Consider the following 26615-nt stretch of genomic DNA (forward strand, 5'->3'; position numbering starts at 1 on the left):
TGTACGTATCACGTAGTAAACGTGCAGCTGCCGCTTTTATAGTTATTTATCATATTATTCACAAGAAACCAAAACGGAAAGATGGTGGCGGAAAAAAATTAAAGTACAACGAGCCAATGTTCGATAATTTGCCGCGGGATATCGAGACGCGGCTTACTGTTTGTGCTAGTGGCGCTCTCTATGCTGATTTTTGCGTAATATTCCCTATACTAAAGCAATATGTCCTCATTTTATTTTCAGATTAAATCCTACTATGCTAAACTGATGCCAGAAGTGTTAATATCTCGGGAACGGTTGCTAGCAGCAGCCAAAGCTGCCCCACCTGGCCCCACCCCTCGCCTACCCCTTCTGCCACAAAAACATTCCTCCAAAAACTCCTATAAACCTTTATACTTGCGAGCAAGGCAGAGGTATTTTGAGGAATTGGCAGCTATCCGGAGTGAAGTGGGCGGTGAGGAGTCTGAGGATGATAACTATCCCGAGGGACCTCCAGAGCCGTCTAATAAAAAGCGCAAACACATGCATGCTGGCCAGGTACACAAATATACTTTAACCAAACTAAACAATAAATAATATTAAAATGAAATTGACAAAAAAAAATTGTTACCACGTCTCTAGATTAGATTATGTACCTCGCACAGTATAAAGATCAACAATTTTTTAGTCCTATCTTAGCTATCAAACCAAACCAAAAAACGCAAAATTGTTAAAGAATGATCAAAAACAAAATTGTCTTTCCCCTGGATTTTTATACAGTCAAACTAATTTAAATAATCTTGTGAAATTGTGTCGGTTGATAAACATTATGTTACATAATTGTCTACGTTTTTAAATTTTGTGCATGGTTAGCAATTTTTCAGCAATGGTATCCCTAATTATCATACATCGAGGTTTTTGGTGCGGGAATATTTTACATTAGCCGAAAATTAGATAAAAACTGTAAAAACAAATACAATTTTAACATTTCTAAGCTCATTTGGAGCTTACTACCTACTTTTAATTCATAGTTTGGTAATTATTTTACAATAAACAAAGTTATAAATACACGAAATCATTCCCAAAAACCCCTATGTATGCTAATTCCATATTACCAGAGAATTATTCATTGTACTTTGTTTTACTATGCAATAAAATAAAAAAAGTAACTTTGATAACATAGTTAAACAAGTTGCTATAATAAATAACAAACGATAATCATTGTATTTCTTGTTCTTCATGCATTATCAGAATCAGGACAGCAATGTTTCCGGTACTCTTGGAGGCACAGAATCTTCACATCCCACATCTCTGGATTGTCTAAAAAATGTCTTAGCAGCTCATAGAGCTCGAAGACAATATAGAGAGGTATATTACTATTTGCCTGTATGAAAATACTAATAAAAAATTACAGAAAACAGAAGTAACAAGTTTTTAATAAAATAAAATGTTATATTTCAGAACCATCCAGAACTAAATACAACTGGTTTAACTTTAGAAGACATAAAGCAGAGAGTAGCATTTGTAAATGGTACAAAAAAACTCATGTTTGGCGGACAAAAATCAGAAACATCCGCACAGAAAGTGAAAAGGGGACCTAAGAAAGAGCCAAGTCAGAGACAAGTGAAATCTGATGCTAAAGCTAGTAAGAGAAAGGAAGAGGACGTTGAACATAAACCATTGTTACCAAATATAAAAATAAAGTGTGAGCAAGAGGAGTCAGACTCGGAGAGTTCCTTTGCAGAGCCGAAGGCGGCCAAACATTCTAAAAAGTTAGGTGATAATGTTGAAATTAAGCAAGAAATTGTGGATCCTAAATACTCTGATACAACAAAGTAAGTTACGTTCTAATAAAAATATCAAACTTATTGTAAAATGCCTCTATAAATATTATGCCTCGTTATTAGCTCCAAAATTTACCATCACTACTTTGGGTAGGTCCATTTCATAACTTTGACGATGAACAGGAAATCTCAGGGTGAGATGGGTTTTCATACAAAGGTGATTTTGGAAGATTGTTGGATCGTTTTTTTATTTATTATGAGTATTACTATAGCTCCATTTTAAATTGGAATACATTATTTTTGTAGCAGTAGCCTTAAAATCCCATCTCACCCCCCTTTCATCCCTTCTCTCTACATTCATTTATTTAATTTCATTTATTTAATATGTAATATGAGCACTAACAGATAAACATTACATGCTACTAGCATATTGTAAAACATAAATGAGGTTGTGATATAATACAGTTTTAATGTATACTGTAAACTGTTGGAGCACACTTACCCAGTGGGGAGCAAAGTGGATGCTTACCATTAGCATTGGGTATTGTGTCAAGAAGTTATTTACAAAGTCTTAGTAAAACACATTTTTTTTTCAGTATAAATTACAATGACCCAAAACTGGAGAGTGTAATCAAGCAAGAGCCTTTAGATCCTACACTTGCGCTACAGAATGCTGGTAGAATAATTCAACCGGTTCCCATCAAATTGGAAGATCTCGATGGAATTGGTAAGTTTAAAAGGCTGATTGGTATAGTTTTATCATGTAGACTAGAGACATGTAGACTAGACTAAGAGTTCGCACGGGTTACACAAAACCTTAGTAAATTATATACCTAAACCTTCCTCAAGAATACATCCTATTGATAGGAGAAAGCCGCTTGAAAATCCGTTAAGTAGTTTTTGAGTTTATGGCGAACGTACAGACAGACGCGGCGGGGGACTTTGTTTTATAATATGTAGTGATTGTTTATATTGCGAAACTTTATTTCATTTAAATAGCCGGGTCCACACAGAGCGAGCATACGCGTGAGGCAATTTCCTCGCGCACAAAACGTCCAGTGTAGACGTGCCTCGGCCGAAGCGCGCGTGTTGTATCGACATTTTTAGCCGAGGCACGTCTACACTGGCCCTTTTGTGCGCGAGGAAATCGCCTCGCTTAGATAAAGTAATGCATGAAAATCATTATAAATGAATGGGTATATGTGCCTTTTCCCGTGGAACGTACCATTGATTGCATCATCTGCAGTTTGTGCACTCGCTTATCCGCATCTTCACTAACATTCCTGTAGAAGTAGAACTAGAAGCGCATATAATTTTCTATCTGCCGCAGCATCTCTAAACGCTATATGTATAACAGACATGATGGCGCTGCCCGTCGAGCTAGCGGACGAGGATCTCCCGTCGCCTACGGAGAGGGAGGAAGCGGTGGACGTGGCCACGGAGTCGGCGCTGACGGAGACGACGCACGCGAGCTTCCTGTCGCTGGTGCGCGCGCTGTTCCCGGCGCGGGCGGCGCACCGCGCGAGCAAGCAGCAGCTGCACGCGCGCTGCGCGGCCGTCATGAGCTCGCCTATAGCGCCGCTCAACACCTGGTATAGCTGTGAGTACAGCTAAATCTACTAAATCGTACAATCATTAACAATTCAACTTAAATTAAATCATAATTAAAATGACCTTTAAATGTACATTTAATAGTTATTATTATAAGGTGGGTAGGATTATGACCTGAAATATCACCTGGTCAAAGAACACTTCCATCATATCTTGTATATCATTGTTTTTTTTAATAAATACATTTTTTACAAATATTACAACAAAAGCTTATTATTTAAATCATAGGTTTTTTTCCTAAAGCCTGATTTACTTACTAGTGATTTTGAAATGTACGGGTCAGGTTAGCGATTCGTTCGCTAAAAAAGTATTTGAGCGTAGAGTCGGGTTGAAAGTGAACCTGCAAAAACGCGGCAATTTCAAATGTAACAAATATGTAGCAGGCTACTCTATGATTGCATAATCTTGATACTTTTTATCATGTCTATATTATTTTCAGTACTTAATATATTTTCCGGACTTACATTTGTACGTTTTGTTGACGTAAGATTAGATTTTTTTTATAGCCGCGTTTTTGCAGGTACATTTTTCATTAGCCAGCCTCTAATATAAATTTTTGATACATTATTCTTATTTTTTTTTGTTAATTAAAAAATATCTTGAATTAACGGCAATTACCGTTTTTAGGGTTCCGTAGGGTAAAAACGGGACCCTATTAAGTCTCCTCTGTCCGTCTGACTGTCACCAGGCAGGCTGTGCCTCATAAACCGTGCCGTGATAGCTAGAGAGTTGAAATTTGCACAGATGATGTATTCCTGTTGCCGCTGTAACAAAAAGCGGCCAAGTGCGAGTCGGACTCGCGCACCGAGGGTTCCGTATATAACATAATTTTAACAATGTATTTTTTATGTGAAACGCGAGTGAAAGGTAAATTGCGGTTTACGATTTATGACGTATTAAAAAAAACTACTTACTAGATCTCGTTCAAACCAATTTTCGGTGGAAGTTTGCATGGGAACGTACATCATATATTTTTTTTCAGTTTTATCATTCTCTTATTTTAGAAGTTACAGGGGACACACATATTTTACCACTTTTGAAGTGTCTCTCGCGAAAACTATTCTGTTTAGAAAAAAATGATATTAGAAACCTCAATATCATTTTTGAAGACCTATCCATAGATACCCCACATTTGATTTGATGACACACGGGTTTGATAAAATACAATTTTTGAGTTTCAGTTCCAAGTATGGGGAACCCCCAAAATTTATTGTTTTTTTCTATTTTGGTGTGAAAATCTTAATGCGGTTCACAGAATACATCTACTTACCAAGTTTTAACAGTATAGTTCTTATAGTTTCAGAGAAAATTGGCTGTGACATACGGACGGAGAGACAGACAGACATGACGAATCTATAAGAGTTCCGTTTTTGCCATTTGGCTACGGAACCCTAAAAATACTAAAAAGTACGGAACACTCGGTGGGTGAGTCCGACTTGCACTTGTCCGGTTTTTCATAATTTATAATAAAATTCTTGTGAGTAAATAAGTAACGTTATTAATGTTAGGTTTTGGTCCTCAGTGTCAGAAGACTGGTGCGCCGAGTTGGACTCCGCGCTGGATTTCCTGGCCGGCGAGAGAGGCCCGCACCCTGACGACTTCGTGCCATACCTACAATATATTCCGGAGACGCAGGTAAATATAAAATCAATGCGACAAATTATACAACAAAAACCTTTCTTGATAGCATGAACACATTGACATTGTACCGTATGCCATCGCCATAACAGTTGTTTTGGCGCTGTGGACACGGTGACTTTTGGTGTTTTTGGCAACCAAAAACACCAAACTTCCTACTGTTTCCAACTTTCCTACTGTTTAGTGTCAGATGACGCGGATGGCAGATAAAATCTTTGATATGCTATATAATCTTGGCTAATGTACTGTGGCTAAATGTACTACCTAACAGATTTTACCTTCTTTTCTACTTATTTTTTGTAATAATCGATCATATTCATATCGATCCTCTGTTCTTGTGCTGTATGAACTTGTACATGTGTAATTAAGTTGGGCAATAAGCTTGTTATATTTTATTCCGTTTCTATAAGTGAAAACCTATAATTGGCTCTCTAATTCTATTATAGTTTGTTGATATGTTTAGCGCTGTTGGTTTTCCATGTACCAAAATAAAAAATAAAAAATAAATAAAATAAAAAATATGTTGAAGTAAATCCGTGTAAAAAAACATAATAATTATTCTACAACATTACGCCAGTTTTTAGTCAATTTCATATCAAAATGTCATACCATTTTGAAATTTAAAAATTGATTTATTTCGCCAATCACGTCGTTACAAAGCTAAAACGCTTCCTGAATGTTTTTTCTGTGTAGGTACTAATTACGGTCAATACCGTCTACTATAGTTGGGTTTTTTGTAACATTAGAAAAAGATAAACAATCTTGACGTGTCTGTTTTGAAAAATAGTTAAAACACTTTTAAAAAATGAGTTTATATTCAGAATCAGAATATTTTTATTTGTGAAAACATAGGTATAATAAAACTGTGGTGTTAAATTATGTACAGTACAGGTTTCTCTATGTTTTACCCACGGGTGCAGGTATACAAATTTTTGATCGCATGCAGCATGCATCTTAACTGTAGGGTAGTAATTTATATACAACATAAATTACACCAAGTTAAAATAAGTTATGATAGGACAGGAGTCACTAACATTATTAAATTTTTAAAATTATTATTATAAAAATGTCTATCAATTTATGAATAAAATTAGATATCATAGTGATGTCAACTGTGAAAACACTCTTACTATTAAGTCATCAATAAATAAAATAAAATAAAATTAAACTATAGCATTTGATCGTTTAGGTAATCTTTAATTGAATAGTAACACTTTTGCAACAACAATTTAATTAATTTTCTCTTAAATAATTTCAAATTTAGTTGTAGGATGTCATTCGGCAATCTGTTATAAATGATTGTGGCCATTTTTAACATACTATTACTTATGAAAGCAAAATTGTATATGATTTATAATTGTAACATATTTGCTGTGACTTATTTTTCAAGTAATTTTTTAAAAATGACACGTCAAAATCGCTTACCTTCTTTCTAATGCTAAAAAAACGAACTATAGTTTTTTCATCGCTTCTTACTATTGCGTTTGTAAGAAGGTCAGTAGAGCAGAAGGAGCGATGCTCTTCCTCTCTATTATGTCTGAATGTACTACGTATTCAAATACCACTGAACTTGTCCTATGACGATCATCCCAACCAAAAGCGTTGACCATTGATTGATTGTTTGTATTTAGATGTACCAGTGGATAGGCGCGGGTCGGGACTGCGACGCGATATTGGGCCGGCTGTGTGAACGCTGGTTCCGCGCCGCGTCGCCCGCGCCGCCCGCCAACGAGCCCCCCCCACCTAGGTTTGCTTCTTTAAGTGCCAGTTGCACCATCCGCACTTGACAGACTGATCAACGTCAACCGGCGCGCCGCGGCGGTTTACTATGAAACTTTCCATACAATGAAATTTAGCGAACTCTTTAACGATCACAAACAGTTGGTGCAACCGACCCTAAACTATACTACGTTTTTTTAGCATTGGAAAATAGGTAAACAATCTTGACGTGTCTTTTTATTGAAAAACACTTATTAAAAATTATTAACTATTACTTTTGCAAGCCAAAGAATGTAAATCATCGTATCAATTCATATATGATATGATTATAAGTTTTGCATATTGCCGTGACTTATTTTTCAATAAAAAGACACGTCAAGATTGATTACTTTTTTTTCTAATCACTACATAGTATAAAACAGAGTCGCTTCCTGCTGTCTGGATGGATGTCTGTCCCTATATGCTTAGATCTTTAAAACTACGCAACGGATTTTGATGCGTTTTTTTTTAATAGATAGACTGATTCAAGAGGAAGGTTTATATGCAGTGTTGGCCGAAACGTTAATGCAATTAACCATTAACCAGTACAAATTGAACCGTAAACTGTAACGGTCCGTTTGTACTGGTTAATGATTAATGACTGGTTAATGGTTAATTGCAATTAACGTTCGGTCAACACTGTTTATATGTATAAACAGTGTACCCGTGCGAAGCCGGGGCGGGTCGCTAGTACTAAATAAACAAGGTTTACGCTACAGGTTTTTTTTTAAAGTGGGACGTTGAGAGGAAATTCGAAACTATAAGCTCAGTTTTACAAGAAAAATGTATGCTAGAAAAGATGGCGCCATACCTTTAGCCTATACTCGTAGTGTAGATGGCGACACCGTTTGATATTTAACAATTTTAGCACATATCAGTGAAAGAACAAGGATCAAAGTCAAATGGCGTTCTAAAAGTTTAAATCCTGTGTCGAAAGCGAAAGATGGGAGGACTGTGACTACAAAATTTACTTTGACATTATGCCTCTATACTATATTCTTTTTGGTTTTAGGCAGACAATTTGATTGGCCAATTTACTAGCCTTTGTACCAATTTTCTAGTGGCATGTCAGATCGGGCGGATAAATTGGGGCGGCAGCAGAAATATTTACCTCTTTATTTTGACAGCAACTTTGGTATAATATGACTTGTAAAAGCATTCAAATTGTGAGATGTGCGAATTTTTATATTTACACAGGTATCCTACGTCATGGGTTGTGCGTCCTCTCACTAGCACGGAAATAGCAGACTTCCGAGCTCAAGAGAGAAAGAGATATGCAGCTTCGGCGAAACCTTTCACTTATGTCCAACACGGGTAAGTTTAGTTGTAACATAAAAATATTTAGTTTTAGACTTAGGTAGTTTAATTACTAGCGCACGCAACTCTGTAAATACTAAATCTTGTTACTGTTTATTTTACTTTTTTGTCCATAATCTTGTGGAAACGGTTTCATTAGAAGAGCATGCAGGATGTATATCATGATTAGACATGCGAGCCGGGTGCGAAACAGTCGGCGGCGGCGTCTAGCCGGCGGCTCGTTTTTGATTTCTATCCTAATCTAACTTTTAGGCTGAAATCAAGCCATACTAACAGTTTAGACAATCTGACTATGATAAAGAATATTCGAATGATGTTGATGACTTAACGATTGATCATTGTTGTAAAAATAAAAGAATACATGAATCAATTATACGTTTTTAAATTATTTAGTCGTCTGCGTCTGCACACACTGCAGCAGTCTTTGCACACACGATAATTATCGTGGATAAATATAATTTTATTGACACGCTGGGGCATCAGGCGTGATCTTTTTGCCGTGAGCACTAGTCCCGCAACAGAAAATACCCGCTCTCTCGGTGAGCTTGTGGCAGGGACACAAAGCATCGCTCTAGCCAAAGTTGACAGCAACGGAAAAGAGGTTGTTCTTTTTTATTTTCAAAAAGATAGCAGGTCGACATCATCAAGTTCAGTGGGACCGTCAGCTGCTAGATATTTCCACGTTTCTTAATCAATTGCATCTTCGTTTTGAAAGCCAATACTGTTGTAAGAGCAATGCTTCTTGGCTAACTTTAACAACAGCTGAGAAGAGCTTGTGTCCTTTGTTTTACGGACAGGGACAGTACTAGTGCTAGGAACTACTGCTTGAGTAGTCTCGCTGTCACTGGTTTCCACAATATCCTTAAAATACCCAGCCAGAAATGATGCACGAGTCATATTATGCTTTTCAAGATACACATCTATCTCCGTCAGTCCCATGAACCCGTAGTCTAGCAGAGCTGTTGCTATGGTTGCTTTTGTTGTAGGGAACCTCTTGTCAACTTGCTTCATCATATTGCTTTTCAAGGACAGCATTATGATAAAGGTTTCGTCTTCTGGGATAGAATTCAACACATCCTTTATTTCGGACTTGAAAACCAATGCCACATTCAAGGTGCAAGCTTTCTGCGATTGCAGCAGTGGATCATGCTCTTGAGCATTTCAAGTACGCTATGCCAACGTGTTGGTGTTGCTAATTTAATACTTGGAACGTGATCCAAGTTTAATTGGATTGGATTATCCAACCCGCCAACCCGATGCTGTCCATCGTTTTGGGTAAATAAATCCTGTTCCTGTTCTTCATCAGAAATAGGGTCATTTTTATCATCTTCGAAAGTGCGCGCTGGCTTTTCAAGTAAACGAAAGTATTGCACTTGGGAATCGGCTTCTTTTTCTAAATCTGGTAAACGGTACCGTACGGCTTTTATTTTTTTTTGCGCTGGCCAATCGCGGGTGAGCTTGATAATGCTGTCGCGGCGCGAATTTCGAAAAGGCCGGCGGCGGCGGCGGCGCGCCACCTCTTCATGGCGGCGGCTAGCCGGCGCGGCTCGCATATCTAATCATGATAAATTTAATAATTTAGATATTTTAAATAAAAAGTTTTATACCTTCAAACGACTGACCTTGAAGTGTTATAATAGGCTTTAATTAGATAATTAACTTTAATTGCACTTTTTGTCTGTTTTTACAATTTATCCATTTTTGTTTTATTTTTGTTAAAATGAAAGAGTATTTTTGTAACATTGATTTGACAGCTTAGAATTTCTATTTCTAGTTTAATTAAGTACTTATGTCATATGGCTTTCATACTCTATTTTAGGAAACTGTAGGTCTATAAGTCTATTACCCTATATTGTAACAACTTATTAATATAAGAGACTGTATGTTTCTAAATAAAGAAAAGAAAAGAAAAATAAAGAAATTACATCTCACCTCCCTAGCGATAAATTGTAATTAAATCTTCTTATCCTTCTGTGCACACAAGCTTAGAGTTATAGTCTAGATCTGAACTGTATGCTAATACTGTAATTTCTAAAATTGTCTGTAACTTGTTTTGTGAGTCAAAAAAAAAATCATTAAGAATTCGCTCGTGATTATGAAGACAAGGTAGAATTCGTTTTGTAATATTTCCAGAGTAATCCCACCGCTAATCGTATTGTTGAGGCTATGAGGTTATAACAGAAAACGCGAAAAGCGCAATGAATAAGATAGCTGTTTAGATGAAATCACCATTGACCTTAGCTTAGCCAGACACCCCATTACACCGCCTGGGATGGAATTAAGGAAACGCAGGGATGCCCAGCATCCGCATTACCCTCTCGGCTTCACTGTATTATCCCACAGGAAAGGGGAGCCAATACGTGTGGAGACAGGTCGGCTGCAGGAATCTGCCGCTTATTTCAGGTTGGACCCTACTACGGACTCCATTCCGGTTTTTTTGGAGTATCCTTCTCCTAGAATCTAGGACCTAGGATCTAGGACCTAGATGGATTGCAAACCAATGCTAGGGGATATGGTCCTCTTAGCATTGGTTTGCAACGAATAGCTTGAACTTGCTCCGTTTGTAAACTTAGTCGCCTCGTAAGACACTCCTATGTGAGGGATGGCGCTATTTTAAAGCGGGCCACCATACGGCCAAGATGAAATATAACTTTAATAAATAATAATAAGAAAGTGATTTATTTAAGAGCTGCTGAGCTTTTTGGGTGCTGACCGTTCTTCTGTGTTTAATTGTTTAGTAAAGATGTCTGTGTTGTTGAACGCAGGTATCGAGCAGTAGTAGGTCCTTGCGCTCGATGCGGCGCCGGCGGTGGTGCGGCGAGCGCATTGCTAGCCGCCTCGCGGCCGCGCCACGCCTCCTTCCTGGCGCTCGTGCGCGACGCCGTGGCACGCCTGCCCAACGGCGAGGGCACCCGCCACGACGTGCTCACCCTGCTCAAGTGAGTGCCACTATACAGCGCCTCCTGGCTGCCTCGCGGCCGCGCCACGCCTCCTTCCTGGCGCTCGTGCGCGACGCCGTGGCACGCCTGCCCAACGGCGAGGGCACCCGCCACGACGTGCTCACCCTGCTCAAGTGAGTGCCACTATACAGCGCCTCCTGGCTGCCTCGCGGCCGCGCCACGCCTCCTTCCTGGCGCTCGTGCGCGACGCCGTGGCACGCCTGCCCAACGGCGAGGGCACCCGCCACGACGTGCTCACCCTGCTCAAGTGAGTGCCACTATACAGCGCCTCCTGGCTGCCTCGCGGCCGCGCCACGCCTCCTTCCTGGCGCTCGTGCGCGACGCCGTGGCACGCCTGCCCAACGGCGAGGGCACCCGCCACGACGTGCTCACCCTGCTCAAGTGAGTGCCACTATACAGCGCCTCCTGGCTGCCTCGCGGCCGCGCCACGCCTCCTTCCTGGCGCTCGTGCGCGACGCCGTGGCACGCCTGCCCAACGGCGAGGGCACCCGCCACGACGTGCTCACCCTGCTCAAGTGAGTGCCACTATACAGCGCCTCCTGGCTGCCTCGCGGCCGCGCCACGCCTCCTTCCTGGCGCTCGTGCGCGACGCCGTGGCACGCCTGCCCAACGGCGAGGGCACCCGCCACGACGTGCTCACCCTGCTCAAGTGAGTGCCACTATACAGCGCCTCCTGGCTGCCTCGCGGCCGCGCCACGCCTCCTTCCTGGCGCTCGTGCGCGACGCCGTGGCACGCCTGCCCAACGGCGAGGGCACCCGCCACGACGTGCTCACCCTGCTCAAGTGAGTGCCACTATACAGCGCCTCCTGGCTGCCTCGCGGCCGCGCCACGCCTCCTTCCTGGCGCTCGTGCGCGACGCCGTGGCACGCCTGCCCAACGGCGAGGGCACCCGCCACGACGTGCTCACCCTGCTCAAGTGAGTGCCACTATACAGCGCCTCCTGGCTGCCTCGCGGCCGCGCCACGCCTCCTTCCTGGCGCTCGTGCGCGACGCCGTGGCACGCCTGCCCAACGGCGAGGGCACCCGCCACGACGTGCTCACCCTGCTCAAGTGAGTGCCACTATACAGCGCCTCCTGGCTGCCTCGCGGCCGCGCCACGCCTCCTTCCTGGCGCTCGTGCGCGACGCCGTGGCACGCCTGCCCAACGGCGAGGGCACCCGCCACGACGTGCTCACCCTGCTCAAGTGAGTGCCACTATACAGCGCCTCCTGGCTGCCTCGCGGCCGCGCCACGCCTCCTTCCTGGCGCTCGTGCGCGACGCCGTGGCACGCCTGCCCAACGGCGAGGGCACCCGCCACGACGTGCTCACCCTGCTCAAGTGAGTGCCACTATACAGCGCCTCCTGGCTGCCTCGCGGCCGCGCCACGCCTCCTTCCTGGCGCTCGTGCGCGACGCCGTGGCACGCCTGCCCAACGGCGAGGGCACCCGCCACGACGTGCTCACCCTGCTCAAGTGAGTGCACTAAACAAACTGTAACTAGTCCGATTCGTAACTGAACGGGTCACCGATTTAACGCTTCCATAGATTTTTCATTATATCTACTTAACTTTGGATTGGCTGCGTGCGATTGACTTATATTGCTTAGTAAATGAAAACGAAATACTTAAAACTACATGTAGTCCCATGGCTCATAAATTGACGGTCTTCGTGCTCGGATTTTACCATAATAGCACCATAAAACTACTTCACCAATTATTTGAATCAAGTGGCAGGATTGGAAGTTCTCTCAACCTTTTTCTACTGGACGGATTATCTTTACCACGAATTAATAAACTAGTGGATGTGAAATGACTCCTATTTAGTATGAAAACCAGCGTCGCTAAACTCACACATTCATAGCCACGTTAAAATATGTCACACACTTACAAAATTGCTCTGATTCGTAGCAACTTTCCATACCAAAAGGTTATTACCGGTGGACATTTCTCGAACGAATATCAACTGTAGGCTACATGAGTGACGGTTTAAAATATAATGTCAAAGCTATATGACATACGACTCTTTCATTATCTCATTCATCTCACAAAAGCTCGCTCAACGTTCACCTAATACAACTACTCAACACCAGATGGCGTTATTTTATATAATTTTAAAATCACTTACTTATTACAGGCGAGAAAAGGGCTAAAAAACCAGTATAAGTAAGGTCTAATTACGCATGGTTTGTTACGGATCTCACGGTCACGTTACACTGGTGCTTTCGAGATCTCTACACGCCTGCGAGTAGCTAACCGTTGGAACTTCTTTCCATTCGACGATATAGGGAGGGGACAGTGTAATCGGAGTGTTTTATCGATATTTGTGTGTTCAGTTAGGTATTGATATTTCATTACCGTATGTTTTAACACATTTAGATGATACTTTATTTATGATTATAATATAGGTAGTGATAATCGTGATTGCATGAAAAATAATATGTAGTACAGTACAACAAATATCTAACTAGAAATTTGTTTCTTATTAATTGACCAACTAGGTTGTTAATGTGAACATTAAATATATCTTAAAGTCAAACAGATAAAATCATAGTTCTTTAAAGGTCTATTAACTCGGTATTGCTGTTATTTTGTAATCACAAATCTGCAATTACTTACATAGGTAAGTATTCGTCTTTAACAATATATTTACTTGTAGCAGCATTTAAGGCCAATCTAGACGGGACAACCTGATTAAATTGTCAAATTAATTGTATGGTGTGAAAGCATACATGAAACTGGCTCATCGATCCCACTTGATTTGATTGTAAGATTGTGACCTATCAAATCAGGAAGGGGGGCGGCAAAATTCCAATATTTGACGCTAGTTTGCGTGGTACGGAACACTTTTTATTAATTTAGTGAGCCCGAATGTCACTAATAATTACTAAATTAGTAACTAAGTTGCGTGTGGACGCTAGATGAGATGTATGGCAATTTTATCCCCAGAAATCTTTCTCTAAGAAATGCTCCTAGCAAATGGTGCTATATTTTTGCGGAAACTAATTTTCTTGCCCAGTAGCATTGATCCATTTATTTTTAATATCGGCATCTTGTGGTAACCTACAATAATTAATGATAAAGAAATAGAAAATATAAAACTTTTATTCATGGCACATTGCATGCATTGTACGCATAAGTGCATTAAGTACCTAGTCTAATTATATTAACGATGAAAATATGATGGGTGTAAAAAACAAAAACATATGTAAAGGAATACGAAGGTTTGAAAGGTTGCCATGAAATGACCCCGACTTAACTTAGTGCTTGATGACCAGAGCTGCCATATTTACTAAGACATTGATTATCCCAAATAATAATTAGAAACGTGTCTAAAATAATAATTTATTACCAAACCAAACAGCAAACTTGAAATATCGTAACTTTAACTTTATCGATATAAATATCGACATTGCGCAGCATCTGAGTAGCGAAGTTATTTGACATTTAGGATAGCGAATATTCCAGATAAACGTAAAGAATAGTGACAAAGGATTGTGAACTCTAAGTTCTAACTAATAAAATATAGATTTACTTAACGAACATTCCTAAATCATGCAAAATAAACAGATTTTTCGTATTTATTGGATTATATTTAAATAAATAACCACCGGTGTTAGGAAATACCTCCACGTGAAAGATTTTTTAAACCGCTGTGATTTCTGCAGCTTAATACTGCACAATACGGCATTTTAAATTTAATTATCAATTTTTGTTAGACGAGCGTACGTACTACGTGAATGTCATTCGAGCATGAAGTTTACACAACAACTGAGCATAGTCTGTGCATAAAGTGAGTCGGTCGCTACTAACTGTCGGATAGACGGGAACGCCCACTTGCCATCTCCATCCTACTCCGTGATCTTTACCCATTACATCACCTAATCTAACCTAACGCCTTTCAAACTTGTTTCAACCTTTACTCAATCCAGGATGTCTCAATGGATCTCAACGTGCAGTGACCAGGCGCTCCTCAGCGCGTTATCGACGGCTTTAGACAGGCTCCTGTCTGCCAAGCGGGACCCTGTTGTCAAATACGACCAAAGGACGGCCATTTGGACATATTTGCACAGAAACAGGTAACAAAGTGCTTTCTTTAAGTTGTTTTTACAGTTTCAGCCGCTTTTATTCTCTGTTGAAATTTTTGACCAATGTTTTGTAGATTTTTATCTCATTTTTGAATATTTGGTAGAGATTAAAGTGCAGTGTGTCCAATACTTAACTAGGAATGATATTAAATTAAATATCTTTGAAATTGGGCTCGTTACAATCATTTTGAGAATATTGAAATAAAAATACAGACTTTTCGACCACGTTTTTTATATTCCGTGTGCAGGACAGAGGAGGACTGGCTGAAGTCAACGGCGCGCGGGCGTCGTGCTGCGGAGAAAAGAGAGCCCGAGCCTGTAACGCCGCCACCAGCGGTAACTACATGTTTATTATAGTTTCATACTGTTATCACTCCTCAGCAAGTCCGATAGTGCTTGCTTGAGTACTAATTGTTACTCAAAGGCGAGGAAATTACCACACACGACGACTAAGCCACAACAAGGTTCGTCATTAGAGTGAGTGAAGTTCGTGTGGAAATAATGAGAATGAGAAAGTGAGAAATAATTGTTGTTACTACGTACGTACTAATACTGGTAATGTCCTGGCGAGGCGGCTCGTTATTTTTGGACTCGCCTAATTAGCTCTTTCACGGTCGCATCCTTTATTAAGAGATCTGCTCGACTAATTATTTTTCTGAATATCAATTTAAAAAATTTGCGCATTGTCCATTTCGTAGTCGGTAATCGTAAAGATGTGACCGATCGGAAAGCTGGCTGCCTGAACAGAGATCGTTGACATAGAGTTTTTGTTCCAGGTGGAACTGGAAGTGGGCACGGAGGCATCCGTGTCGGACAGCGACGTGGACGTGGACGTGGAGGGCGGCTTGGGTCCCGGGTCCGCGCAGCTGCTGCTGGCCGCCGCCACCCCCGCGCCCGCATCCACGCCCGCCCGCTCCCGCGCGCCCGCGTCCACGCCCGCCCGCCCCCGCGCCCGAGACCGACCCAAGCAGAAGCCCGCCAAGCCGGAGCCGCAGGTACTGTTACGGCCTGGCCACGACATTGCGCGACTGGCTTCGGTTAAGGCGAAAACTATAGGTGGGAACGAAAGGTCCGAACGCTGTCTCGCTCCAACCTATGGTTGTCGCGTTAGCCGATACTTGAGGGTATTAAACATGAAAAAATTGTTTAGGTATTTTATATTGTTAGTTCCAAATAAGCAAATCTACAGCCTGGCAAAAAAGAGTAGAAATTAAAAAGTGGCAACACTGTAGTGTCGTCCCGTTTTTCTTAGATTGATTTGAAAGGGACGACACTACAGTGTTGCCACTTTTTAATTTCTACTCTTTTTTGCCAGACTGTAACTTAATTGATATGTGTATATCTCAGTACTTATAAAAAGTTTTAATTCTTACAGGCGCGGCCGACCCCTACTCAAGTGAAACCCACCGTAACTCCGCCCAAGCCGTCCCCACAACAAAAATCAACACCAAAGGCGGCTCTCATGGCCCAGTCGGCCAAACAAGCTAGCCTAGTCGCCCAGGCCGTGAAGAGCAACCTTATAGCTCAAGCGGCCAAACAGGCCAATCTAAGTCAGCACGCGAAACCCGCTCCGGCCAAACCGGTCAATGTGGTTAAGGTAACATGATTCTTTCATTGTCCACTCGGCCAAACACGCCAGCCTGGTCGCCCAGGCCGTGAAAAGCAACCTCAAAGCTCAAGCGGCCAAACAGGCCAATCTAAGTCAGCACGCGAAACCCGCTCCAGCTAAACCAGCCAACGCTGTTAAGGTTTAACATTACATACCCCATCTGGGTAAATAAGCCAGCTTAGTTTCTCCAAGCGAGAGAAGGAACTCCTTATTATTGCAATAAGCTTTATCAGGTAGTTAATCTGGTTCCGAATGGTAGGATTTATACATACTTGTTAGATGCGGACTGAATACAGCGGTTGAGGGTTTGCCACCTGGTGCCCATGGTGCCCTGGTGCCAAGTTTATCTTTACTTTAGTACGCTTAACGCCGATAAGGAGGACCCCCCCCCACACAATACAAGCAAATGTCGAAAACTTTAACTTGACACTTCGTTAATAAACAGGAGTTTCCTGTACTGCCCCGTACATCTGCATCTACATTAATTATCTAACAGGTCCAGAAACCAGCTCAACCAGTGAGCCAGCCAGTCAAGCCGGTCGCGAAGCCGCCTCCATCGCCCAAGCAAGCCGCGCCCAAGCCGGCCCCCGTGCCCAAGCCGCCTCCGGCCAAGCCGCCGCCGGCCGCGCCGCCCAAGTCCTCGCCGACCGCGGTGCAGCAGGCGCCGCTCAGGCAGAGGACGCTGCTGGTCGAGGCTCCACAGAGTGTAGGTTCATTATGCCCGAGCCGGCTTCATGCCCAAGCCAGCTGCAACCAAGCCCTCGCCGTCCGCCGTGCAGCTGCCGCTCAGATAGAGGGCGCTGCTGGTCGAGGCTTCGCCACAAAGTCACGACTTTTTTTCTTACGTTGTTAGGACCCTTTACTTTATACTAATTTCTCGTCCGAATTGCAGCGAATCATTGAACATTACATTATCATGCGGTGTTATCTTTGTCCAATGTGTATTTGCGGTTCACATTTTGCTTGGTGAGAGAGTGATACGCAATGCACATTGGACATAGAAATTGGACGAATGGAATACCAACCTTACGAACCACTCATTCGATTTTGTTTACTATTTTAAATAACGTTTTCCGGTAGAAGGTACTTACCATTTTTTGTACGTTGTCAATAGGGGATATTACTGCAATGTTCTGCCACCACAGTGCAGAAATAGCCTTTCTAGTAAACCATAGAGTAACTTCTACCTACTGTACCTTTAACAGGTTTTTGACAAGTTTTCAGAGATAATAAAATATGACATTGATGCACCAAGGCGGTTTGTTTACAGAGGACCTACCGGGAAACGCCAATCCGAAATTTCGCTATCTGCCTCTTTATCGCTCGAATATGCAAGAGTGACAGAGATTAAATCATTTTACGGTTTAGACTCACTTGTTTTAGTCACTCGCGCGACATGTTTCGGAGAGCCTAGGTCTCCTTTCTCAAGCACTAATAGTGCGAGCAGCGTTCACGACGACCGTGTATTGCGTACTGCCGCTGCCGCGCGCCGCGTCGCTCGCTGCGCGCGCGCTGAGAAAGCCGGTTGGGGGAGGTCTTGCGCTATCGTTGTAGGCGGGCACAGTGGTCTGTTTGGGTTTGGGTCACCCAACACTTGTAGCGCCACACAGCACGAACTCACTATGTCCACTACACTGTCACAACACTCACCGGCATTCTGCTGAGGAATCACAGGCTTCCATGCTGGCGGCACAGCCCAGCCGCTATCCCGATTGAAATTAGGGCGCCGCCCAATCTCGATCGCTTCACGTATTTTACTTGGTACGTAGCATTTTTCTCGTACCAGTAATCTCGCCTTGTCAAACCGAAGATAGTGCGACGCGCCTGTATCTAGGGCGTGCTCTGCCACTGCGGAGTTGCTGCATTCCATCTTCTTTACACTCCGTATGTGTTCTAACAGTCTTGTGGACACGTTGCGTCCGGTTTTTCCTATGTAGGATTTACCGCAGTCGCATGGTATCTCGTAGACGCCCGGGTTACCCAGCGGATCCTTGTCCGTCCGAAACATGTCCCGCGAGTGACTAAAACAAGTGAGTCTAAATCGTAAAATGATTTAATGTTAGTATGTCTCACAACAGTTTAAATTCAAGTGACAGAGATGTTAGATAAAGAAATTTTCTTGTTTCACGATAGTTTCAGATTGTGGTAGTGGCGCCCTGTCGCCTCCTACGCAGAATTTCGCGTAATATTCCCTATTAGTAACCCTAGTAACCCTCGCGGTACCCAGGGTGCAAAGGAAGGATGAGTAAGTTAATAAACGAACAGGCAGAGTGGTTATAGGTTTGTGATGTTGCCTTTCAGATAACCGCTCCGGTAGTGACGAGTCAACCCACTGCGCCTGTTGTTTCCATTGTACAACCTGTATCCACCATAACGTTACATCCGGCACCAAACAAGGTAATAACAACAAAATATTATTAAATACTTAAAACATACCTAGTTGAAACTGGTTTTCATATTAAAAGAAAGCGAAATAAACTGGTTAATGTATGTAATTCACAATGAATAATATCAGCAGGTAACACAAGGCACAAGATCGCTGCTCATAAGGCCGCCTGCAGTACAGACGACTGTCACTGCAGTTGTCTCTACGCCTATTTCACAGGTTAGTCGTTTTTTTACTTATACGATGATAAGGGGGAATAGCTTAAAAGTTATGTTAAATAGAACGGATACGAATCGAAGTCTATTTCACGTTTGATTCTTAATATATCTGGAAGAGATATTATTAATCTTAATACTGCATATTCTCTGACCATTATCGCAGTTAATTTTCATTCTGTGGTTACAATCTATACGTAGTTGCACGGTGCCGCTCGCTCGCGACTACTCTCGGCCATTAGCCTTCTGTTTAAACATGAAATGTAACTACTGTATAGATGGTTTAAAATCCTTTGACTAGTAAGTAGTAAGTAGTTCATTTTCGGAACATTTTAACACCACTAAACTACACACTTTACAGTACCGTACTTTTTACCCTCATATTTACCCAACTGTAACGTGAACTGCTTTCCGGCCACAGAACACCTATTTCTAAAGAACTCGTATAGAGCAATTATTTCATGAAACCGATGCTGCCAAAAATACAGGGGTGCGGGGGACGAGGTGAGCGAGTCCCGTGCCGTGATTGGTCCGTTCAAAGACATGTGGTCCGCCGACTGAAGTAGGATTGGTGACGTGATTCGAAATTCAAAAATTTATCGAGTATAGCTACCGTATGCGTGGCAGAGGGGGGGGGGGGGGGAGTAGCGGGACTGCTGTCTTTAGAATACATGTTCTGTGTTTCCGGCAGAATATCAGTGCTTTGCTCAAAAGAGTGAAGCGTATAGCTGAGTTGGAACCCTTTTGTTTTTGCTGCAATGCACACAGCGTACAGCAAGTAAACCAATTTTTCGTTAATTTATAATTTTTTTGTATATGCAATTTTGTACATGTATTTTAGTTTTGTTCTGTTTGTAATGTACCTATTTGTAAATTGTGTGTTTCTGCAGCATCCAAATAAACGTTTTATCTATCTATCTATCTAAGCCTTGCTCTGCTTGGTATAAATGTTACCGTTGTAATGTGTTGAGTACAGCCGGCCGGCACCGGCACCGGCACCGGCACCGGCACCGGCCCCGGCCCCGGCCCCGGCCCCGGCCCCGGCCCCGGCGCCGGCAGCCGGCGCGGCGTGGTGCGCGTGCTGAGCCCGGCGGCGGGGGCCGCGGGCAAGTCGCTCATATCGCCGCGCGCCCTGCTGCACCAAGGTATCGTCTACATTACTTGTACGATTACATACTTTCAGAACTATCGAGTCGGCTCGGGTACTTAATCTCAAGTCGTTATCTAGTATCGGATCTATGCGTTTCCGATGTTTTTATATATATATATATATATATATATACCACATCGGTGGCAAACAAGCATACGGCCCGCCTGATAGTAAGCGGTCCCCGTAGCATATGGACGCCTCCAACTCCAGAGGTGTTACGTGCCCGCTGCCGACCTTTTAATGTGCGTCCGTCTCCTTCCATTCCTCGGTGGATGTGGACTCTGCTCTTGGAATTCTTGTCGATTTGATAGTAACAAGATTACTTATTGTTGCTTACAGCCACCCCGATGGCGACGAAGAAACGGACTTCTGTGCCAAATACCAGCTCCGTTACGACTATCGCGCAGGTAACCCCGTAAAATATTGTTTTCTCATTAAAATTTTATAATACTAAGAAACATTTATTTGCAGTAAATTTATCATTTCGTTTTTCAAACATTAAATTATTTGGCAGTTGAGTAATTAGTTTTTTTTTAATACTTACTAACTATGTACAGATTTAGTAATAATAATTGTTTGCCATCGTATTTTCTCGGAGATGTTCGTATTTGTCATGCTACTTCTGTTAACCTCAGTACTTATTGTACAGAGACTGACTGAAATAGCATATCACATTCGTGCGTTTCCGTGAAAATACGATGACAAACAACTATGCACTACATCTGTATCCCCCTTATACAGAGTTCCCTCGTGACGACCGTAGCGCACAGCTCCACCAGCGTAGCCACCGCCGGCACGCGCACCGTCCAACTCGCCGGCGGCCGCACTCTACAACTAGCGGCCAACCAAACCGTCCACCTCCCCGGCGGCCAGCCCGTACAGCTGGCAACTAGGGCGCTCCAGCTGACCAGCCTGTTGCCAGCTCGCGCGCACAAGCCCGTGCCGGCCTCGACCGTGCAGCTGACGGGGCAGACCGTGCACCTGGCCGGCCAGAGCGTGCAGCTCGCGCAACACGCCGTCAAGAGCGTTCAAGTATGATACTATGTAAAACTTAGAAAGAATCCTCAAACCGTCCCACCTCGCACTACTGCCCGCGAGCAGCCCGTACTACTGCCGCTAGGGCGTCACAGTTGACGAGCCTGTTGACCTTTCGACGCCGTGTCAAACACAATAGCTGTGACTTGGACGCCACGTCACCGAATTGTCAAAACTGAAATTCAACTTTATGCACATACACGTAGGTCTATGTTGCTCTGTGGTCCGTGACGGATTAAGCAATTAATCAGTCTTTGGCGCTGGACCTGGATCCCCGTCATTGGCTTCCAAAAGGTTAACGGTTTCAACAAAAAGTGTTCAGATTTGATATTTCTTTTAGACTTGATAATAATATACTGATTTTAAAAAGATGATTTTGCGACGGAAGTCTAGCGTTATTTTAGAGCCATCCAGCGTCCTTTTAGTTCTTGGGTGCAAATTTTAATATATAGGCTTTAAGTTATCAAAGTCTCTCTCTGAGCTCTTAGGTGTCCACCTTACCGACTCAGATTCAAAAATCCAGTGGGCCTTCGTCAGGACATTAATTAAATAAGGTTTTTTGTTTTACTTGCAGGTAGCCGCGCCGGGTGTAATTCCGACGCAAACGGTGCAACTACCAAGCGGTCAAACAGTCCAACTGGCAGGCAGAAATCTTCAGACTGTACAACTAGCTGGTCAGAACGTTCTCACCAGCCAGAGCGTGCAACTAGGTAATATATATAGGTATTCAATTTTAGACGGATAGCTTATACCTACGTCTAAATCTAAATCATAGTTGAGGAGTGTCTTTCCAAAAGGGTTTATTTCTCTATGAAAAACCATACAAAAATAAGCCTTGTGAAAAGGCACTCGAGGCTTATTTTTGTATGGTTTTTCATAGACAAATAAACAATTTTGAAAAGACACTCCTCAGTTCGGTTCACTTTCACGGATATAGGCACGATTTCACTGAACGCTTCTTGGTGACGCGTCTTACGAGATACAAATTTTATTAAATTTTCTTTTGCACTTTTTTTATAGATAATTCTTTCAGCTCTATTAGGCGCCACCGAGGCCTGAACTTACGATTCTTTTTAATTTGATAAGAAAAGTGTCACAGTTGTTACTTTGTTACAGATAGTTTGTTAAACTTAGCTGTAAATACCTAGTCGAACATATACTTTACTTAGTAAATAGACAGAACAGATTAAATACTATTAAGCATTGAGATTTATTTCTATAGTCCGTTTTTTTAGATTATAAATTTCATAACCTCAAAAGTAGTGGTAACTTTTTTCCTCCAAAATTTAATCTAAGTAACTATGCACTGAATTATAGTGTCGTTGACATATTATTGTACCACAATATTAGATATCAAAGGAACCCTATCATTTCGGAAGATAAAGTTTATTACCACTACTTTTGAGGTTAGAAAAAAATCTTATCTATAAAAAACGGGGTATTTGAGGCCTGTACTTTTGTTTTCTTAGGTTCCCAGACCGTGCAACTAGCTGGTCAGACGCTCCAACTACCGAGCGGTCAGACAGTCCAGCTTTCCGGTCAAACGCTTCAGCTACCCAGTGGTCAGACGGTGCAACTTTCCGGCCAGACACTGCAGCTGGCTAGCGGTCAGACGGTGCAGTTGGCGAGTCAGACGCCGAAGTCCATGGCGCAGGTACCTAAGCCCTTTAGACCTTTAAAGCACAGAATAAGTAATAGTATTATCATACAGAACGGCCACGCATCGCCCCGCCCCGATTCGAATTATCTCGCCCCGCGACAGCAGATTGACGACCTTTTGCCGACCGCTCAGTACTTGTTTTTAAGCAACTTACTCACACCATGACGCATGCCGCGTGTACAGACGTGCCGTTCAAACGTAGAAACGCAAGTGAGTTTTGATGTATAGCGTGTCCGCCCTGTGCTTTTAAGTACTAAGTATATATAGTTCAGCTTTTTGGTCAAAAGCTCCAGCTTTCCAGCGGTCCTAATGGTCAGACGGTGGTATTCTCCGGTCAGACGCCCAAGCGCGTAAATTAACGCTGTAATTATATTTTAGTGTTTAAGTCTGATTTTTAACTTGTTACATTTTGTTTATTTATTTTTTCTATTTCGTTTTCAGCTGGTTCGCGGTCAGGCGGCCGGCGACAAGTCCGCGCAACCGATCAGAGCCAAACTACTTACTCAGGTATAGTTAAAGATTTGTAATTTTAATTTAGAAAATTTACGGGAGGTTATCAGCTATCATCGTCCTTTTTTGGTCCCCGATATAATTAAACAAATGGTTTTTATTTTATGTTTATCAGTAGTCACATATGGAACAGGTGCCGCAGCGGAAAGCCGTTTTGTCGCTATAGTGATTTTGAATTTTCTCCAGCACAATGTAATAAAAGCGTTGTATATTTGCAGGGGCAAATGATCTCGCTGGAGAGCATGGTGGGCGCGCGCATGGTGGGCGGGCGTGCGCGCGCAGCCGTGCGCGTGCTGGCGCCTGCGTCCGCGTCCGCGCCCGCGCCCGCACACGCGCACGCGCACGCGCACGCGCACGCGCACGCGCACGCGCACGCGCACGCGCACGCGCACGCGCACGCCGCCGCAACCGCCCGCCTAGCGCGCCCGCTGCTGCTCACCGCCGCCAAGCCGCTCCACAACTTCATCCTGCAGGTATACCTAATGCTGCCGTGCCGGCTGACATGCTTTCGGCTGAAAAATAATAAATACAAATAAAAAAAATCTTTTATCCATATACACGGTGTTTCATGACCCACTGAAAACCTAAAAACAGTATGTTCAGAATCGATAGGAAAATCGATTGCGCTATATTTTAATGGGGGTATTTTTTTTTATTTTATTTTTTTACATGCCCAGTTTACAAGTTTGTAATGCAACAATAACTAGCATTTGGCATGTTATTTGTCAATGAGCAACAGCCTTAACTATTGGTAAACTTTATCTCGTTGCAGTAAGGTATGCAAGTGGTCTGTTAACAGTGTTTATGATGGTAACTAGCAATTGTTTGACGTCACTAAAACGACGAAGCATCTTGTGTAGAATTACCAGTCGAATAGAATTGTTAAGAAAAAAAAAGAGAAACAACGAATTTTTTTTTAAATATTTATCGGATTAAAGAATAAATACTCAAAATGAGTTCAAAATAAAAAAAATCTGTTGGGGTGTCTCAGGTTTTCAGTGGCTCAAGTAACACCGTGTATATATACATTTTTTGATATTTTATTTTTATCCGTGTGTCGATACATTGCAGTAAATTTACTGTGACTACAAAGTTTACTATGCCATTACCCCTCTATCCTATATATTCTCTTGGGTTTACATTATTTGTTTTTCTGACAGCAAAGCGACGGCAGCACTATACGGGTAACGTCGAGCGGTGCCGCGGGCTCCTCGCAAACTATAGTATTTAGCAATATTGGTAAGTCATATCTCAAGTGTAACAGTAATACCTATGGCCGTAATATGTAACAATGCTATGTGCACGCGGTACGATCCCCCATCACGATGCTCACGCGACGACATAATGACGCTATTATGTATTATATACAAGCCATGGTGGCGCCACAGTCATCCACAGAGCATTTATTTAAAAAACACATCACTAATCAACTTTTGAGATGCACTTTTGGCTTTTGAGATGTGGTGCTGGCGTCGAATGGCAAAGATCTGTTGGACTGAAAATAAAACCAACGAAGAGGTTTTACGTAGGTATAGTAGGAGAGAGGAGGAGTTTGTTAAGAACTATAGACAAAATTAGAGGAAAGATGCTTGGGATGGGCTATCAGGATACGACACGACGAATTTATCAAAAACATCATAGAAAGGAAAATTGAAGCAAAGAGGAAGAAGGGAAAACCAAGGAGATCGTACATGCATCAAATAAAGGAAAACCTCAACGTTGTGTCGTATCAGGCTGTCAAAGAGAAGGCAGAGGACCGCCAAACATGGAAATTGCTCCACCGACAAGAGTCTTACTCTTAAATATATGACGATGATCACTAATCAAATTATTAATATAAGTATGTTTTCGGATCTATGACCTAAAATAAATGAACTAAAATGTTTAATGTTTTCCATTTTTATCAAGTTTTATATCATTACTATCATTTGGAAGCAATTTGTTTATAAATTTTGTATCATGTGATAATAAAGGCAATTACCAAATCTGATTATTTTGAATAGATGCGGGTTGTGTAAGGGGGGTGTAAATGTTATAATTGTATTAAATTATTTCAGGCTCGCAGGCAGCTACTACGTCCACTTCTTCGGCGCCGTTGTTAAAATTGCAACAGGTATATATGTAGTCAGCAGCAATAGTTGCTAAGCGGGCGAGGTGTTCAAAATGACCATGACGCGACTTTATAGTTAAGAGAATAAGAGCGCGTTAACCTAATTTTGAACACCTCGCGCTTAACAACTTCTGCTGCTGACTGTACTAGGTTCAAACAGATTTTATTTTACTCCAATCCATTACACATAACTAAATAGATTTCGGACTCTTCGGGAGTCCTTCCTCAGGCGCTCGTGTTCGCGTCGGTTGAACTCCGTGCACTGCCCGCGCCGCCCGCGCCGCCCGCCTTAGTTTTTTTAAATATCTATCGTTAAATTTGAATAATCACAATTATTTACCGCTAGTGAGCACGTTGATGGGCTCTTAAATACAATTAGTAATAAAATGATGGCCAAAGCATAGGCCAATCCACCAGGTTTTTATATGCATCTCTGGATCTCAATGGTAGGAGGTAATAATCCTCCGGGTTCCCCCCGAGAAATACTAAGTATCTGAAGTCAATAAATACTTTCGGAAGAAAGGACGGCCGTCGGACACAAAGTATTTTTAATTTTGTCTTATTTAGTTAACCTTTTCATACTGAAAACCACTAAAATTGCTATAGTTGACGTATCTTTTAAAATTTAAACTATCGTGAGACATATTTCAAAATATTTAGATCACTACGGTTGACGACTCCAGGTGCGGACTGCCCCGCGCCCCCTGCCCCCGCCCCCGCCCGCCTCGTCGCTCGTTGCGCGCGCGCTGACGGGGCGGTGGCGGGGGCGGGGGCAGGGGGCGCGGGGCAGTCCGCACCTGGAGTCGTCAACCGTAGTGATCTAAATATTTTG

At 42.6% G+C, this 26615-nt stretch overlaps 1 protein-coding gene across 1 annotated transcript in view; it reads left to right on the forward strand.

Moving 5' to 3' along the window:
* Positions 1-26615, forward strand: part of LOC134747875 (nuclear factor related to kappa-B-binding protein) — a 33938-nt gene that overhangs the window by 1256 nt on the left and 6067 nt on the right. Inside the window, exons 2-27 of the mRNA XM_063682549.1 lie at positions 241-534; positions 1228-1344; positions 1438-1811; positions 2357-2487; positions 3118-3360; positions 4894-5006; positions 6641-6756; positions 7965-8081; positions 10850-11023; positions 14953-15099; positions 15357-15444; positions 15885-16103; positions 16484-16705; positions 17214-17423; positions 19019-19114; positions 19233-19322; positions 20295-20463; positions 20808-20875; positions 21210-21500; positions 22078-22213; positions 22973-23157; positions 23605-23670; positions 23892-23976; positions 24082-24146; positions 24834-24912; positions 25731-25786. Of these exons, the coding sequence (XP_063538619.1) occupies positions 241-534; positions 1228-1344; positions 1438-1811; positions 2357-2487; positions 3118-3360; positions 4894-5006; positions 6641-6756; positions 7965-8081; positions 10850-11023; positions 14953-15099; positions 15357-15444; positions 15885-16103; positions 16484-16705; positions 17214-17423; positions 19019-19114; positions 19233-19322; positions 20295-20463; positions 20808-20875; positions 21210-21500; positions 22078-22213; positions 22973-23157; positions 23605-23670; positions 23892-23976; positions 24082-24146; positions 24834-24912; positions 25731-25786 (3951 nt within the window). The remainder of the gene's footprint in view (positions 1-240; positions 535-1227; positions 1345-1437; positions 1812-2356; positions 2488-3117; positions 3361-4893; positions 5007-6640; positions 6757-7964; positions 8082-10849; positions 11024-14952; positions 15100-15356; positions 15445-15884; positions 16104-16483; positions 16706-17213; positions 17424-19018; positions 19115-19232; positions 19323-20294; positions 20464-20807; positions 20876-21209; positions 21501-22077; positions 22214-22972; positions 23158-23604; positions 23671-23891; positions 23977-24081; positions 24147-24833; positions 24913-25730; positions 25787-26615) is intronic.

This window comes from Cydia strobilella, chromosome 15 (genome assembly GCF_947568885.1).
Source record: "Cydia strobilella chromosome 15, ilCydStro3.1, whole genome shotgun sequence".
NCBI lineage: Eukaryota > Metazoa > Arthropoda > Insecta > Lepidoptera > Tortricidae > Cydia > Cydia strobilella.